At 48.4% G+C, this 18,240-nt stretch overlaps 1 protein-coding gene across 3 annotated transcripts in view; it reads left to right on the top strand.

The window, feature by feature from the left end:
• The window catches only part of PRKG1 (protein kinase cGMP-dependent 1), a 372,819-nt gene extending 354,579 nt beyond the window's left edge, over positions 1–18,240 (top strand). For all 3 annotated transcript variants that reach the window (XM_042021848.1, XM_042021837.1, XM_042021855.1), the window contains exons 11-18: positions 1,222–1,361; positions 5,453–5,542; positions 7,241–7,382; positions 8,718–8,881; positions 9,898–10,020; positions 10,118–10,180; positions 10,855–10,921; positions 14,034–18,240. In XM_042021848.1, coding sequence (XP_041877782.1) covers positions 1,222–1,361; positions 5,453–5,542; positions 7,241–7,382; positions 8,718–8,881; positions 9,898–10,020; positions 10,118–10,180; positions 10,855–10,921; positions 14,034–14,132 — 888 coding nt within the window. In that variant the 3' untranslated portion in view covers positions 14,133–18,240. The remainder of the gene's footprint in view (positions 1–1,221; positions 1,362–5,452; positions 5,543–7,240; positions 7,383–8,717; positions 8,882–9,897; positions 10,021–10,117; positions 10,181–10,854; positions 10,922–14,033) is intronic.

Here is an 18,240-nt window from a genome sequence, read left to right as displayed (position 1 = left end):
CTCCTGGTGTTCCCTGACCCCTGGGGATCCCATCCCTCCTGAGGATCTCATCCCTCTTGGTGTCCCCTGACCCCAGAACCACGACAGAACAAAGCAGGTGGACAAGAAACTGTTCGAGGTCATGGGGTGTGGCCTGGGAAAAGCCCCGGGGCAAAGTTTGGATGACAATCTCGGGAACATGGTGGGATTACTGAGGTGTCTGTGCAGGGCCAGGAGCTGGCCTGGCTCATCCTGGTGGGGCTCTTCCAACTCAGCACATTCCATGGTCCTACCAAGGTGCCACGGCTCACACAAACCCACATTCCTGGCACCAAAACAATACAAAAGCAGATCTTGCATTCAATAAAGCCTGACTGCTGAATGTTGCTTCCCAACCCTAAAGAGTTTCTGATGGGGTCAGTGACAGCCAAGCTGCTTCCCTGCTGGCAGGAGCCAAATTCCTACAAGGACACCAAAACAGAAGTTGCCAGATGGCACCTCGTGCTCTAAAGGAGGGAAAGCACCTCAGTGCAATATTGTTGGGAGCAGCTGCCGGGGGAATTCAGCAGAGTTGGAAGCCTGGGAGGTCAGCACCGGGGTTCCTTTGAGAGGGCTGGCCAGGATGGGAAGGGTGGCTTGGCTGCCTTCCAAGCTGGCTTTGGGACAGGGACCTGTCCCTCGGGGTGGCTCAGGGTTCAGAAGTTGCCAGGGTTACCCCTAGAGCAAGCAAACAACTCCTGTCAGCCTCAGCTCAGGGCACCAGGCTAAAAATAGGGGGCAGAGGCTTAAGGTGAAAAGCAAAGCCGTGAGCAGGCAGTGCTGCTGCCATTCCCAGCCAGAGCCAGCTGGGGTGAGCTGGAGGAAATGGGGTTGTGGAAGCTGGACGTCAAGGAGCAACATCTCCTGAGCTGAGAGCCACACCCACAGCTGACTTTTCCCTAAAAATTGTGGTGTTTAGAATTGGCTTTTTTAGCAGTAAGCCATGTAGTTAAAAAGCTGGATCGTGAGTGGAGAGGTGGGAGGAATTCCTGGAAGGGAGGGAGGTGGGATTGCAGGGAGGAAGGTGGGATCTCAGGGAGGTGGGACTGCAGGCAGGGAGGTGGGATTGCAGGGAGGAAGGTGGGATCTCAGGGAGGTGGGATCTCAGGGAGGTGGGATTCCCAGCAGGGAGTTGGCATTCCAGCTGGGCTGTCTAGGGGGCCATGCCCTGTGGATAACCCCGGCCTGTGGTGCCGTGCCCAGGTGCAGCTGAAGAGCGAGGAGGCCAAGACGTTCGCCATGAAGATCCTGAAGAAGCGGCACATCGTGGACACGCGGCAGCAGGAGCACATCCGCTCCGAGAAGCAGATCATGCAGAGCGCCCACTCCGACTTCATCGTCAGGTACTGCCCCCTGCCCTGGGCCCTGAGCCCTCAGCATTCCAGGCATCCACACAGGGATCAGCCAGCCAGCGCGGAAAAGCCTTCAGCTCCACTCCTGCAAGAAGGGAATGTGGAGCAGGAGGGACGTGCTGGGCAGAGCTCACTGGTGCTGCCAGATGCTCCATGTGGAATCACAGCATGGTTTGGGTTGGAAGGACCTCAAAGCCCATCCAGTGCCACCCCTGCCATGGGCAGGGACACCTCCCACTGTCCCAGGCTGCTCCAAGCCCCAATGTCCAGCCTGGCCTTGGGCACTGCCAGGGATCCAGGGGCAGCCCCAGCTGCTCTGGGCACCCTGTGCCAGGGCCTGCCCACCCTCCCAGGGAACAATTCCTTCCCAATATCCCATCTATCCCTGCCCTCTGGCACTGGGAAGCCATTCCCTGTGTCCTGTCCCTCCATGCCTTGTCCCAGGTTCCTCTCCAGCTTTCCTGGAGCCCCTTTAGGCACTGGAGTCACCATCAAGAATTTATACATATATATGGAAATAGGTATATATTTACCATGACTTGACTTTGCCCCTGCTCAAGGTTAATGTTCCTTTCCCTTCCCGGTTTCTGAGTTTTCCTTCCCACTACGAGAAGCTGGAAGGCAGAGCTTCATCCTTGGAAATCACACAGTGCTGTAAGAAGAGCAGCTGTGTCCAGCATTTCTCTTTAGGGAATATTTGACAAATCCAGTTCAGCATCCCTGGACTCCTCACAGGCAAACACACTAAAACCACCTCCCTGCCCCAAACCTAACACATCTCCAGGGAATATAAGGGAGTGCCAGGCAGTTTTGGTTGTTTCCACCCTAATAACAACATTCCCTGGCTTTTCAGGGGCTGTGAGGACAGAGGATGCTGCAGCTCAGGATGGAGCAGTGGGTGCTGAGGATCTCTGGGAAGGGCATCCAAGCCAAAGCTGCCTCATCCCACCCTCGCAGATGCCTGGAAAACTTTTTTTGCCATAGGAGATGAGCCCCACTCCCAGAAATTGCTCAGGAGACACAAACAAACCCGGGCTGAAACCAAACCCCTGGGATGAATCCCGAGGGAAGCGTGTGGCCAGGCCGGGGCACTCAGGGGGTGTTTCCTTTCTTGATCCCTGGGATTCCCCTGGAGCCCATGGCTTCTCCTCTGATTCATGGGTGACAGCTGGAGCCCGACCCTGCCCGGCTGCCATTCCCTTCAGGATGTGCTGCTGGATCCATAAACATTCCTTGTTACTCAGGACGGAGCCAAACATTCCCTGTGGGCTATTCCAGCCTCTGGATTTTTGGATGGCTGAGGTGTTTTGGGATGAGAGGGGAAGTGCAGGGCCAGCCAAGCCACCATTCCCAGAAATGCCCACTCCAAATAAAACCTGAGCCTCCAAACCTCTCTTCACGGAGCCACTGATGCTCAAGGCTGATAAGTGAAATCCTGCTTCATTCCTGCTTTTCATCCTTCGGCGGGGAAGCAGAACAAGGATGTGGTAGCTGGAGGTCTTCTCCTTCCATATCCTGCAGTAATTCCCACCTTTTAGGGTCACAGCCATCCCTGAGTTATATTTAATACCCCATGGAAACCCTGCTCTGGGAAGGGACTTTCCAAGTCACAAAGTCCAGCCTTTTGGTATTGCTAGAAAATATTTGATGGATCCAACTCGGTATCTGCTTCCTAAAATTCCTTCTTTCTATCCTAAAATGATCCCAACCTGTTTATTCCCTTTCTTGAACCAGCTGGAATCACTTTTTTCTCGGTGCAATGGGCAGAAATTTGAATATTTCAGTTATTAATTCAGTTTTGAGCTGACGGATAAAAGAGGGGGGGGGCGTTAGAATAATCTTGGAGCAAGGACACAACCTCTGGAATATCAGAATGGAAGAGACAAAATTCCCGAAGAACTCGGTTGTTTTTCTTATTTCATTGTGTTGGTTAAAAAGTCAGTGAAGAATAGTTGGGTTTGGTTATGAAAATGAATCCAACCAGGCCAAAGGAGCAGGAGAGGCCAAGGGGCACTGAATGAAACCGGCTTTTGGATAACCCAAAACTCAAACAGAACAAAATGCTCTGGGTTGGATCGGGGCCAAACAGCTGCAAATATCGCCAGGAATAAGGAAATAAATAAAGGAGTTATTCAGGAGTTGTGGCATTTAAACTAAGACTGAACTTATGCCCTTTCGTGTGTCTAAGCTTTATCCTTCCACCACGGCTAATAAGTAATATTTATTTTTTTTTTGTAATCTGCACATTTAAGGCCAGATTTAACTCCCATAAAATTTTCAGCAGGGCTGCCTTAATTAGGGCAAATATTTCAGTAGCATTTCAATTACCGAGGAATTTAAAAAGAGAAATGACATTTTGGATTCTTGAAGTTTTCTGTAAACCTCAATGGAGCTGAAATTTATTAAGATAAATGAGATTTTGTCCAAGTGGCAAGAAAGAAGTGGGGGCATTTTTGTTAAACCCATGAATTTCAGCATTATTTAATGGTCAGTTATAACTGACCATTGGTTAAGTATAAATATAAATATAAATGTAAATATAAATATAAATATAAATATAAATATAAATATAAAATAAAGATAAAATAAATATAAATTTAAATATAAATGTAAATATAAAATAAAGGTAAATATAATAAATATAAAATAAATGTAAATATAAATATAAATGTAAGTGTAAATATAAAATAAATAAAAAAATAAAAATAAATATAAATATAAATATAAATTAGAGATAAAGATTAAGATAAATTAAATGTAAATATAAATATAAATATAAATATAATAATAAATGTAAATTAACTGTAGATATAAATGTAAATATAAAATAAAGGTAAATATAATATAAATATACAATAAATCTAAATATAAATATAAAATAAATGTAAATATAAAATAAATATAAATATAAATAAAAGATAAATTAAGTGTAAATTTAAATATAAATGTAAATATAAAATAAAGGTAAATATAATTATAAATAAATATAAATATAAATATATAATGTAAATGAACTGTAAATATAAATGTAAATATAAAATAAAGGTAAATATAATATAAATATAAATATAAATATAAATATACAATAAATCTAGATCTAAATCAAAATCTAAATCTAAAATAAAGGTAAATATAAATATAATATAGATATAATGTAAATGTAAATGTAAATATAAATATAAATATAAATATAAATATAAATATAAATATAAATTAAATGTAAATATAAATGTAAATGTAAAATAAAGGGAAATATAATATAAATATCAATATAAATATAAATGTAAATAGTTGTCTTCCAAAGGAACCAAATCCTGCAGTGTTTTCCCCCTAATCTATCACACAGCTCCATCAAAATAATAACTGGGATTAGCAGGGAAGAGCTGGAATCTGCAAACCCACCCACCTGGTTTCATTTCCATCGTGTGGCAGCAGCTCTTGAATTTTGAACTCCTAGAATTTTTACCTCCCGAGTTTGTAACTCCTGCAAACTGCCAGGAATGCAGGAATTGCACCAGCAGTCACCCTCAGCATTCCCTTCTCCTGCAGAAATTATTAAAATTCATCAACAATTATAAAATTTAATAGAAGCAATAATAAAATTAATTTAATATAAGCAATCATAAAAATTGATATCCAGTGATTAAAATTGATATCCAAACAGCTGCAAAGGAACCTTCCCAGTATGCACACCCTGCTGGAAGCCTGGCTGGATAAAGTCGTACATGGAATGGGAAATACCAAAGCAGCTGAAGGTTAAAATTAAGTAGAAAGAAAGAATTCTCTGGGCTTTTTCCCCATATTTATTTCACATTATTAAACACATGTATCACTCTGATTAATGGAATATCATTAGAAAATCCTGCTGAACACAGAGCATGGATTTTGGAGCACAGTTCAGAACTGTGGATGGGTCACAAAGCCTGGCCCATCCTTGGGGCAGTTTTTCCTCCCCATTCCTTCTTGGGAGGAAGAGGAAGAACATTTCAGCTCTTTAAAGTGAGCCCTTTAAACTCTGTCGGACCAGCAAGTTCAGTGCTTGGATAACGGATTTATTCCTGATTTTCTGGTTGCCACGTCAGGCTCTACAGGACGTTCAAGGACAGCAAGTACCTGTACATGCTGATGGAGGCCTGCCTGGGGGGAGAGCTCTGGACAATTCTCAGGGACAGGTGAGCTGGCACTTGTCCTGCACAGTGGGACGTTCTAAATGTCACAGAATTCCCCTTGGAAGGGTTGGAAAGGGCCTCAAAGCCCATCCCATCCCATCCCCCCCCTGCCATGGGCAGGGACACCTTCCACTGTCCCAGGCTGCTCCAAGCCCCAATGTCCAGCCTGGCCTTGGGCACTGCCAGGGATCCAGGGGCAGCCCCAGCTGCTCTGGGCACCCTGTGCCAGGGCCTGCCCACCCTGCCAGGGAACAATTCCTTCCCAATCTCCCATCCAGCCCTGCCCTCTGGCACTGGGAAGCCATTCCCTGTGTCCTGTCCCTCCATGCCTTGTCCCCAGTCCCTCTCCAGCTCTCCTGGAGCCCCTTTAGGCCCTGCAGGGGGCTCTGAGCTCTCCCTGGAGCCTTCTCCTCTCCAGGGGAGCACCCCCAGCCCTCCCAGGCTGGCTCCAGAGCTGCTCCAGCCCTGGGAGCAGCTCCGTGACCTCCTCTGGATTTGCTCCAGGAGCTGCAGGTCCTTTTGATGTCACAGTTTTTAAATCACAATTTCCCATCACAGAGCTTTTCCCATCCCTGTGTTTGCTCCCTCTGTGTGAAGAGCAACTTCCAGCTCTGCTGCAGGGACACTGAGAAATAATATCCATCAATATTTCCCGAGATTCATGGCCCAGCCAGGACTGAGAGCAATGAGGAGGAGCAAATCAAGAGCTATGTGTCGGCCCAGATGTCCCATGTTACACCAAGGCTGCTGATCCAAGTGGGAATCAAAATCCACACCCTGCCAGGAGCACTGTTCCATCAGGGTGCAGCAGTGACATGGAAAAAAACCAGCTAGGAAAGCATATAATGCCCCAAACCCTGCCTTGGGAGGGTTGGCCTTGGAGTGTTTGGGTGCCCGTGGGATGTGCCCATGGAGCAGGGAATTGAATTGGAATAGCCTCATCACTGGCCCAGAATTCCATTACATTTGGAAAGGTTGATCAGAAAGCCAAGATTAAATTGTCTTTTCATTCCCCAGAACAAATTTTCCTCCAGTTCTTCCTGTTCCCAGCAGCCTTTTTCTCACCAAAACGGGAACTGGAGCAAAGTTAGCAGGTGCTGGGTGGGATTTTCCCTGTTCTTTTGTCAGAGCCTAAGAATTCCATCTTTAATTCTCTGGGATTTAAACTGAGGTTCTGCTGCCACCTAGCTTAGACACCCTCCTGATCCCAGCCAGCTCCCAGCAGGCGGGGGGATGTGGTTTTCCTTGGAAAACTGTTGAAACAAGGATCCAGAGGTGCAGTTTGGAGTTTGAATTAATGCTTCAAGTCCCAGCAGCTGTGATTTTCCTGCCTTTTGTCTCAGTTAGGAGCATCAATACAGAACCTATCTCCACACCTCAAAGGAGTTTTAACACTCAAAAACCAAAGCTGGGATTAGGAAAAAACACTTTTTGCTTACAAGACAAGGATTTCAGGGTTTTATTTCTAAATTCTAGAATAAACCTAAAAATAGTTTCAGGTATTGGAGGCAGAGGCTGCTTCCAAAATGGGAATTTAATTAGATAGAGACATAAAGGTGAGTTTAGCAACAGGAACTTTCCAGTGATTTTACTGCAGTGCTAAGAGTTTTAACAGCAGAATGAATTCCGTGGGGAAGGAAACCACTTCCCAGGGATTCATCCAATGGCTTTATCCCCCTTTTCCCTCCCTCCTTTCCGCAGGGGTTCGTTTGAGGATTCCACGACGAGGTTTTACACGGCGTGCGTGGTGGAAGCCTTTGCCTACTTGCATTCCAAAGGGATCATTTATCGGGACCTCAAGCCAGAGAACCTCATTCTGGATCACCGAGGTTATGCCAAGCTGGTGAGTGCCAAAAAAATCCCCCCCAAATCCCACACAGGTTTGGCCAGAGAGGGTCAGGAGCAAAGCCCCCCAATCGGGGGGTGCTGAGAGGAGATCAGGGCCAGGCGTTGTCATCACCACCGGGATGTTTTCCTGGCTTCCAGCAGGGCTCAGGGTATGGCTGAGCTGAGAAATGCTGGTTCTGCCTCAGGATTCAGATCTGTGCTCCTGGAATGATGAGAAAGGAGCATTGGGAGAAAGCCACCCAGCTGTCTTGGGCAAAAAAGACCTGTTTGCCTCAGAACTGAGGGTAGAGGTGCCCTGCTTGTTAGGGGGAGAGGAGAGGAGAGGAGACGAGAGGAGACGAGAGGAGAGGAGACAAGAGGAGAGGAGACAAGAGGAGAGGAGAGGAGTCCCCTTGGTGGGAGGTGCTGCAGGATGTGGGCCCTTGGGAAGCCACCAGTGAAGGACAGGACCCCTAAACGGAGCTGGCCCAGGAGGGGCTGATGCCCCCTGGGAGTCATGGGGGGCCAAGGGCTCTGTTTCTGGGTTTGGGGGCTCTTTGGGGCAGGAGCAGCTGGGGACAGTGACTCAGCCACCATCACGGCCTGGTGGCAGCTGCCATGTGTCACCTTCTGAGTGACATCGGGGTTTGCCCTCTGAAGCATTTCCCAGCGCTGGGCTCCTGTGAGGTGGAGGGTGGTAGAAGATAGCAAGGTCATCATTCCCATCAGAGGATGGGAAGGAATTGTTCCCTGGGAGGGTGGGCAGGCCCTGGCACAGGGTGCCCAGAGCAGCTGGGGCTGCCCCTGGATCCCTGGCAGTGCCCAAGGCCAGGCTGGACATTGGGGCTTGGAGCAGCCTGGGACAGTGGGAGGTGTCCCTGCCCATGGCAGGGGTGGCACTGGATGGGCTTTGAGGTCCCTTGCAACCCTTGCAGCTGGAATTCTGTGACATTTAGAACGTCCCACTGTGTAGGACAAGTGCCAACTCACCTGTCCCAGCTTACCTGTCCAGAGCTCTCCCAGCTTAAAACCATTCCTTGCCCGAGTTAAATTAAATTTAAAAGAAAAAAAGCAAAATTAATCAACCTGTGCTGTGAGTGATAGAAAGTTCCAGCCCCCAAGAAACCCTCGGTGCTGGTGTTTGCCTCCCTCATGGGAATATTCCGGAGGATAAATCAGCAAAAAGGTCACTGTAGTTCCCTGGTCTTGGAACGACCCTCGGTGCTTAATTAGGAGAAAATTCCCATGAGGAATCCTCCTTTCTGCCTTGCTTCACTTCAAGAGAAGCAGAGCCCAGGGCTGACATTCCCTCTGATGCCCTGCCCTGACGCTCCCCTGCCCTTTCCCCCAGGTCGATTTTGGCTTTGCAAAGAAAATAGGATTTGGAAAGAAAACATGGACTTTCTGTGGCACCCCGGAGTACGTCGCCCCCGAGATCATCCTGAACAAAGGTCACGACATTTCGGCAGACTACTGGTCCCTGGGAATCCTGATGTACGAGCTCCTGACTGGCAGGTATGGCCATCGAAACTCATCTCAACCTTTCTGCCCTTGTCACCCCGATCAGGCCAGGCCAGGGCCAGGGCTGGGCCAGGGAATGCCACGGTGCCTTTTCCACTCAAATCATCTCTTTTTGGCCCTGAATGGGCTGGAAATGATGGGAAGAGGGGAAGGGTTTGGCCCTGAATGGGCTGGAAATGATGGGAAAAGGGGAAGGTTTGGCCCTGAATGGTCTGGAGATGATGGGAAAAGGGGAAGGGTTTGGCCCTGAATGGTCTGGAGATGATGGGAAAAGGGGAAGGGTTTGGCCCTGAATGGTCTGGAGATGATGGGAAAAGGGAAGGGTTTGGCCCTGAATGGTCCAGAAAGGATGGGAAAAAGGGAAGGGTTTGGCCCTGAATGGTCTGGAGATGATGGGAAAGGGGGAAGGGTTTGGCCCTGAATGGTCTGGAGATGATGGGAAAAGGGACTCAGCTGGGGAGGTTCCCCACTGCTGGAAAGGAGGAGGTGGATTCGGCTCCATCCATCCCTTCCCGTATTTAATTTGGGATATCACTGCTGCTCTTGGCAGTGGTGGCTTCCTGGAGCTTCCTCACCTCATCCCCCATAGCTCACCCCCAGGAGCTGGGGAAGGATCCCCCTCCTCCAGCTGCCCATCCTTCGGGGCTGGACACAACCCCCCCCATCCATGGAAAACCAATGCATCCCCCTGGAATCAGGTGCCATCACACAGAGATAAGCCAGGGACTGCTGCTCAGAGCCTCCTGCCTCGGGCTCTTGGGATGTGGCTGCCATGGGAAGAAGAGATTTAGCATGGAAAACTTATTCTTGGTGCTTCCCTGAGGCCAACATCCCTGAATTCCAGAGCTCCTTGACAAACGGTTAGGATTGTGGGAAGCAAAGCATTCCTGGTTGACATCTACCTTTGCTCGTCTGGATTTATTCTATCAGACTTCGGTGCTGTTTTTTAAGACAGATTTTGATTAAAGATGAGTTTTTAATCTTTTTTTCCTTCCCTGTGCCTTCTGAAGTCCCCCTTTCTCAGGCCCAGACCCCATGAAGACCTATAACATCATATTAAGGGGGATAGACATGATCGAATTTCCAAAGAAGATTGCCAAAAATGCTGCTAATTTAATTAAAAAACTATGCAGGTAAGTGGATGAAAGAAAAAAACCAAAAAAGCCTTGGTGTTGTCTGCAAAGAAATGGGCTGGTCAGAGGGATTTAGGATTTGTTATTCCTTTTACAGGGACAATCCATCAGAAAGATTAGGGAACTTGAAAAATGGAGTGAAAGATATCCAAAAGCACAAGTAAGTGTCTCCTGCAGCAGCCAGCAACTCCAACCCCCAGAAAGGGGCATTTCAAACACCTCGATTTTCTCCTAAAATCTCCTTTCTGTCCATAATGTAAATTCATCCTCCCTTTTGTTCCCATGGGAGGCTTAAATGATGTCTTAGGAGTTTTTTGGGATAAGAACAGGTGAGAGACCCATTCCAGGAACAATTTATCTTATCCATCCATGCTGGATTTTCTCTTCTTCCATCCCCACAGCAAGCAGGAATGGATTGGATGGATATTTTTGGGGGGAGGCTCAGGGCTCATCCACCCACCTTGGGCAAACCTGAGGAAAACCACAAATGGGACATCCTTGAGCATGAAGTGGGGAACGAACCAAATTCCATAGGAAAAAGGGCATTTTGGGTTTCCTGTGGGAGGGATCCACCCTTTGGAAGGGAAGGAGCAGCTTCCAGGGAACCTGCAGCAAGGAATGGTTCCCATCTGAGTGTTGGCCATTTCCACTTGTGTGGCATCACCACGGGGTTGCTGCACACTCTTCCTCCCTCGTCCCAAAAAAAAAGATGACAGGAAAAATTCCAAAGGGATTTTTAGGCAAGGTCTGTGGGAGATGAAGCCTGTTGTTTAAGCCATTTTCTTTTCTTTTTGTGCTACACCTGTCTAACTTCGGATTCTTCCCTCCCTTCAGATGGTTTGAAGGCTTTAACTGGGAAGGGTTACGGAAAGGGACACTGACGCCTCCCATAATCCCAAGTGTAAGTTTTCCTGTTGTTGTTTCCTCCTCTCTGGCCAGTTCCTCGGGGATGCCATGAGCTTTGGGCAGTGGTGCATGGGGTGAAGGGAATAATGTGCTTCGTTTCTTCTGGAGATGCTTGAAGAAGGCACTTCAGGCCCATTCCCAGCTGAGCTTGGAAGGCAGTTTGGGGAGGGCACAGCCATGGAGAAATCCCCTTTGCAGCAGGAGATAGAGGCAGGATCACTCATTCCAACACATTTTCCTCTCTCTCACCTGCTCTGCTTGTTTCTGCATCTCCTTTTCCCATCTCAGTGCAGAGCTGCCCCTTCCACCCCTTCTCTCTGCTGCATCCTCTTCCCTTCTCCTTTATTCTCATTTCCTTGGAAAGGCAAGTGGGATTTGGATGCCATCTCCCTTTTAACTCACGTTACCCTTCCCTTCTGTGCTGTCTTTTGTGCCTGTGCCCCTTTTCCCCGCATCCATGTCCTACATGAAAAGCGCTGTTGATGTTTAACCGGGAGCGGGCGCGGAGGGACAGCTCCGCTCATTTTCCTTTGGAGCAAAGCCCTTCCTTTGATGTCTTTGTGAGCTCTCTGCCCTCAAAGCCCGGCTGCAAAGGGAAACCAAACAGGATTAGCTGACAGAAATTACCTCGCCCCCTTCTGTCCTGCAGCCTCTCCTCCTTGTTCCAGTTTAATCCCTCGGGATCACCGGGAGAATGCCATTAATGGGGCTTTAATTGCACCCCATTGCTCCGGCCCGCAGTTCCTGCAGCAGGGGCAGGCACAGCTCCGGGGCTGAATCCGCCATCCCAAAGAGTGCTTAGGGAAAGAGCAGGAGGGTTTCCCACCCCCCTTTCACCCTGTGGGATGCAGGAGCCCCTGGAGTCAGTGGGAGAAAACAGGACTTGGCGAATACCTCCCTAAACAGCTCAGAAATGTTTTAGAGATCAAAGCTGGGTTTGGCTGGGCTTTTTGTCTGTTAAGCTCAATCAACAATTCTGGGATGGTTTGGCTTGGAAGGGACCTTCAAGATCATCCAGTTCCACCACCTTCCATGGGCAGGGACACCTTCCACTATCCCAGACTGCTCCAAGCCCCAGTGTCCAACCTGGCCTTGGCCTCTTTTTAATGCCTATCAATTCATCAGCAGGACCACATTTCGAGTCAGGCAGTGAAGTCAAGTTTGCTCCTTCACATCCTGCTGCAATTCCTGCTTTAGAAATGCAGGATGTCCGAGTAGCCTGAAGAACTCCAGGATGTTTTCCCAACTGGTTTTGGTGGATTTTCAGTTTAGTAGGAGCATTTCCAACACTGCTCTTACCCCACATAGCAAGGCTGACCGGAGTAGATGGGAGCATCCTGCCCTCTTCCGAGGAATCCTCTTCCAGGACAGCTCCAGGCTGGCCCTAATCCCGGTTCAGCAAAGCTCATCCTTTCCCTGAGCTCTTAAGAGCAGCATCTCCTCCAGCCCTGCTCCTGAGATCCTCTCCAAACCCATGAACTGTGGATTTTGTCAACCTCAGAGCTGTCAGTCCCGCTCCAGCTCATTTTCCACAAGTTTTTTTGGCAAAGTCTCAACTGCCACTCTGAAAAGGGACCCAAAACACAGCTCTGCGAGCAGACATCCATTTTTCCTTCAATCCACCTATCCTTGTCAGCTGGGAAGGAGCCAGTAGGGCCAAGCATATAGATTAGATCCTATTTTTTAAGAAAAAAGGTTTTTCCCAGCTCTTTAACTCTCATTTGTTATGTGGCACTTGCCAGTGAAGCAATCAAAGAGCTCTTGCTCCACGGGATTTCTGGAAAGATCCCAATTTACAACCTGCTGCTAGGACACCGCTGAGCCTTGATACCACAGCTGGAACCGGTGATTTTACCTCTCCTTAAAAGCTCAGGACTCTTCCAAAGATGAGCTGAGGAAGCAAAGGGTGAAGGAGCACCTGCAAAGTCAGCGGATCCAGATAATCAGAAAGAAATTAAAGCTTTTTAAATGAAGATTCCATAGGGCGGGTTTATTTTTCCAAAACAAGCTAGCTGTTCCATAATCCTGATTTCCCCCAAGGTGTGTGTTCAGCAACAGGAAAATGCTGATGAAGTTGGGCAGACATTAAATTTAAACGTTAAATTTAGAGCTGGAGTTGGAGCTCCCCTCTTTTCCGAAGGCTTGCAGCAGCATCCAGCGTGAAATGGGAATTTCGGGAGGGTTAACAAGGCCAGGTGGGTCGGGGCAATCCCTGGGATCAATCCAGGCTGGATATTGGAAAAAAAATCTTCCTGTGAGGGAGGGGAGGCTCTGGCGCAGGGTGCCCAGAGCAGCTGGGGCTGCCCCTGGATCCCTGGCAGTGCCCAAGGCCAGGCTGGACACTGGGGCTTGGAGCAGCCTGGGACAGTGGAAGGTGTCCCTGCCCATGGCAGGGGTGGCACTGGATGGGCTTTAAGGTCCTTCCAACCCAAACCTTGCTGGAATTCTGTGAGTCAGTGACTGCCAGGTGGCCCCTGGCTCAGGCTCTTCCACAGGTGAAATGACGGAAAACTGCAGTGTTTTCCTGCTCTGGGTAAAGCTTAACGTATTGAATTTCTTGTAAGACTCTGATTATTTTGGGATGGAGAGCTGCTGGTTTCCTCTTATATTGTTGATTTTTTTTACTGTATTGACTTCATCAAATCCTCACTGGAAGAAAGTTTCCCTCACTGTCACGAAGCAGGAAAATCAGACATTCTGTAGCCAGGGTCGATTTCAAATGTCACGATTTCCAAAAAAAGAAATGTGCTTGGCCTTCATCCTGGGAAGATGGGCTTCTCTGGAAGGATCCTGTGGCTGAGCAAGGCTTGCCAGGAAGTTTGAAGGATCAGGATCCTGATCCTTTAAAGCTCAGGATCCTGGAGCCATGGATGGGAAATCCTGGGCTCTGGGGAGGCTTTTTCCAAGTCTGTTGTGATAACCTTGTTCCAAGGGGTGGGAAAATTCAGGAGACGTGGGGAGCTGAGGGAAATCCCCCAGCAAAAAGCTGTGCGTGCAGCACTTCCCTGGCTGCCTGGGGATTCTCTGGGATGCCCGTGGCCGTGGGATGGAGAGGGAATGTCAGCACTGGGATGAACATCCCCTTCTTGTCGCTCTTCTCCCCGCAGGTCGCGTCTCCCACGGACACAAGCAACTTTGACAGCTTCCCAGAGGACAGTGACGAGCCACCCCCTGACGACAACTCAGGATGGGACATAGATTTTTAATGTTCTTTCTCTTACCTGCTTCTGCCTTGCCGAGGACAGCTTTTCCTGGGACGTGGCTGCCAGCGGAACGGGAAGACCGGAATTGGGGAGGATTCGTGCTCGGGGTCACCATGATGCCTTGATTGATGCTGCTCCAGTAACTCCAGTGGCATTAGGACTTCCTGCTTAGTGACAATAGTGCTCTCCATGTTTTCTGTTGGAACGTGACCTGGTGGACATGCTGGTCCTGGCACAGAGCCTTTCTCCGGCACAGAACTCCTCTTCTGTTGCCTCAGAGATCCGGGCACACTCCTGGTTAGCAGAGTGAGAGATCCGTAGAGTAAGAGGCACTTAATTCCAGCTGCTTTTTCCGTAGGATCACTAGTAATTTATGAAGTGCTGCACTCCTCCTGTGCAGGATTTGGGCTGTTCCCACCCTCCGAGCCCGGCAGGGCAGCACCGGGGCCCAGGAGGAGCGCGGGCACAGCGCTCCCATCGCAGCAGAGGGAGTGTGCCCTTCTCCTTTCCGAGCAGTATTCCCGACGAGACTGAATGTTCCCTTTCCTCCTTGCGTTGGAATCGGTTTGGCTCAGCCTGCCCAAGCACAAGCACACCCACTGGTGTGTGCTGCCGGTGCTGCCGAGGCACAGCGGGGCCGCTCCTCTCGTGGGCCAGCAGCGCCTGCGGGCGGCCGCTTCTCCTTTCCCTGGGCACCAGCACGGCACGGGAAGAGCAGATCGTGGAGTGAATCCACTGTGCATCCACTGATCCATTGCACGTTATTGATCCATTGTGCATCCATCAATCCATTGCACATTATTGATCCATTGTGCATCCCTCGATCCATTGCACATTATTGCTGCACTGTGCATCCGTTGATCCACTGTGCATCCATTGATCCATTGCACATTATTGCTGCACTGTGCATCCATCGGTCCGTTGCGTATTATTGATCCATTGTGCATCCATTGATCCATTGCACATTATTGATCCATTGTGCATCCATCGATCCATTGCGTATTATTGATCCATTGTGCATCTATCGATCCATTGCGTATTATTGATCCATTGTGCATCTGTTGATCCACTGTGCATCCATTGATCCATTGCACATTATTGCTGCACTGTGCATCCATTGATCCACTGTGCATCCGTTGATCCATTGCACATTATTGATCCATTGCACATTATTGATCCATTGTACATCTATTGATCCATTTCACATCTACTGATCCATTTCACATCTACTGATGCACTTCACAGTGCTTTCATCACAGTCCTGGAACAAAGCAACAGCAGCCCACCAGGCTGATTGATTAGGCATAAAATTAAGGATACCTTTGACCTTTTTAGGCCCAAAGGGAAAAACGTGAGAGCTGTGATGTCCTTTCGAGGTGCTCTGTCCATCCCTCACTCGGGAAGTGCTTGTCCCTGATCCATCCTGTCAGGAATATGTAGCAGAGGCTTTGTTCTCCATCCTGATGGTTCCGTGTCTGCATCTCTTCCATGTTTAAAGGATCTCATTAAAATAAAAGTCCTGGCTCTGATGGAACATCGCCAGTAATCCCAATGCCTCTCCAGGCTAAGGAGCTCCACAGGAAAGTCAGTGGAATTCAATGGGAAATGGATTATCCCTGTGAAGTCTCCAGCATGCCAGGTCAAAATGTCTGTGCTTAACACAGGGATGGCCAAATGTGTATGGAAGAAAGAGCTGGGGAAAACAATATTATCAGGATCTACTTTTCCCTCACTTCCACTGCTTTTCCTTTGCTTGAATTCTCCTCTCTGGTTTATGGGATGCAGCAGAGGGATCCTGTCCTGGGCGCCTGTTTATTGCCTATCCACAGGACTAAAGGTTTATCCCATTATCCAGCTGGAAACATCAGCTTCTGGTCTCTCTGAGAGACCTTGCCCCAAAGAACCACAGAATCATGGAATGATGGAATGGTTTGGGTTGGAAGGGACCTTAAAGGTCCTCTCATTGCAACCCGTGCTGTGGGTGAGCAGGTGCTGCCCCGTTTGAGCTCAGCTGCCAAGAGCTGACTGTGGAAAGATCAAGTCTTGCTGGCAAGGGCTTTTCCCACATATTACATGGAAAAGGTCTGTTTGAGCAGTAAAAAATTCCTTCCCTGCTGCTAAATCCCAACTCTTTTGCATGTTTTTCATGGAAGGATTTAATTAAAAGGGTATCTTGACAGCATGGGCCGTGTCTGCTGTTTAACATGAGCTGGGTCGTGTGACACCTTTGAAACCAGTCTGTGGCTCTGGAATCCCCTCTGTTTTCCAGAGGGTGAGGCCACACCTCTGGCACAGTCACTTCTGGTGTTCTTTAACATTAAAACTTCATTTGCCTTCAAGACCACAGGGAAAAGGCAGCACCTGCTGGCTTTCCCACCTTTCTCGGAGGGATGGACAGCACTGAGAGCCAAGGCTGAGCATGAGGGCTAAAACACTCACCAGGCATCTTAAACAGGCCTAACAGCCAAATTCTTCCCTCACATCCCCCTGGATTTCCACTCCGTGGGGACAGCTTTCTGTAGGAGTTTGTCCCAGGATGGTGACACCAGATGCAGTTGGCAGGCGAGGAGGAGAAAGCACCACGAGGATTTGGGGGACAGCCCGAAAACGTGGCAGGAAGGAGGGTCTAGAATGGGCTGAGGAGTTGGGTTTCTTTTTCCTGTCCCTTTTTTTCCCTTGTGCCAGGCATGAGAATTGATACCTGCAGCGTGCACTGTGCTGAACCTGAGTTTATTTTGATATCAAACACCTCACTCGACTTTCCATGGCCTCTCCTGAGCATTAACACTTCGCATATGTATATGATAAGCCTTCAGTTATAAGAATATATTTAAGTTGCTTTATATATATCTCTATATATCCACAACAAGGGATTGCCTCCGTGTTTCCACCTCCTGTCCTTATTTCTTTGTCTCCTTTCCTGACCTACGGGACGACGGCGTTTTTTAGGGAAGGGGGAATCAGCTCCCGTGTTTCCAGAGGGGCTTTGATTGGTGTCGTAGCTTCTCCTGGAGCTGCACTGCCCACAGCAAACTCCTCTTCAACAACAGGACCACGAGCAGATATTTCTGTAAATAGGTATTTTCGTGTCGGTATTTTGTGGGTCACACAGAACTTTTCTGTTCTTTTCCAGTTCCATGGCATTATTCCTTCATTTCCTTATTTGTAATGTAATGTTTTTAGGTCGAGGTAGACTTGAATTAATGTCATATTTGTCAGTATGATTAAACTTTCTGTCAGCTGTCCTGTCCACCCATCTGTCCCATAGTTCTAGAACGTCACTGGCTATCTGGCATTGTTGCAAGTGCCTTAAATCCATGGCATCTTATTAAAAAAAAAAAAAAGACAAATTTGGTGTTATGCTGCATGACAAAGACAAACACACCTCAAACTGTCGTCCTTTCTTAGCTTGCTGCGTTTTACAGTTCTTTCTGCTACCGATTTCTAAGCCTTTATTATCTGATCTCGATGAATTCCAGAAATGATGACGTCGTTCTCTGATTTCTGTTCAATGTACCAGAGCTGTGTATCTGTTAATGAGATACAGAGTCATTTCTGTGAAATGTATAAATGTGATGTGCGGGTCAAACTACTCTCTGACGTCCTAGCAGTCCATAGACAGGTATTCCTGTTTTGCTAAGCTCTGCAGATCCCACCCATCCGTGCCATCCCACACAGCCCCCAACAGGATCTGTGCTTTTCCCTCCCCCGTTCCCTGCATCCACGGGGATGAGCCCTGGAAGCTGCTCCGCGGCTCCTCAACCCTGACACCGAGACTTGGGCGCTTTTAGGGCTTTCTCAGAAAAAGGGGAAATTCCCATTTGGAGTTGCCTCTCCCCCCGAGTCCCGATTTGCGCTGGTTTTACCCCAGCCCCGTGTTTTATACTCTGATTTTCTCTCCTTCCATGGCAGAGGTTTTGTTTGTCGGGCAGATGTCGGTCACGCCCTGGCCATCGGCCGCTTGCACTCTGTGGATGTTGACTGAGGAACTTTGGGTTTTTTATCATAAACTTCCATGGCTTTTGTTTCGCTCTGTACTCCCCCTGCAGCTGTAATTGCCGAGTGCCTGTTGTATACTTTATAGAGTTGAAATAAAAATAATTACTTTTGA

The sequence above is a fragment of the Corvus kubaryi genome, unplaced genomic scaffold, assembly GCF_017639235.1.
Source record: "Corvus kubaryi isolate FWS band 111438036 unplaced genomic scaffold, C.kubaryi_AGA036_p1.0 126, whole genome shotgun sequence".
NCBI lineage: Eukaryota > Metazoa > Chordata > Aves > Passeriformes > Corvidae > Corvus > Corvus kubaryi.
The sequence above is the reverse complement of the archived record's forward strand: the minus strand, read 5'-3'. Positions and strand labels throughout refer to the sequence as shown.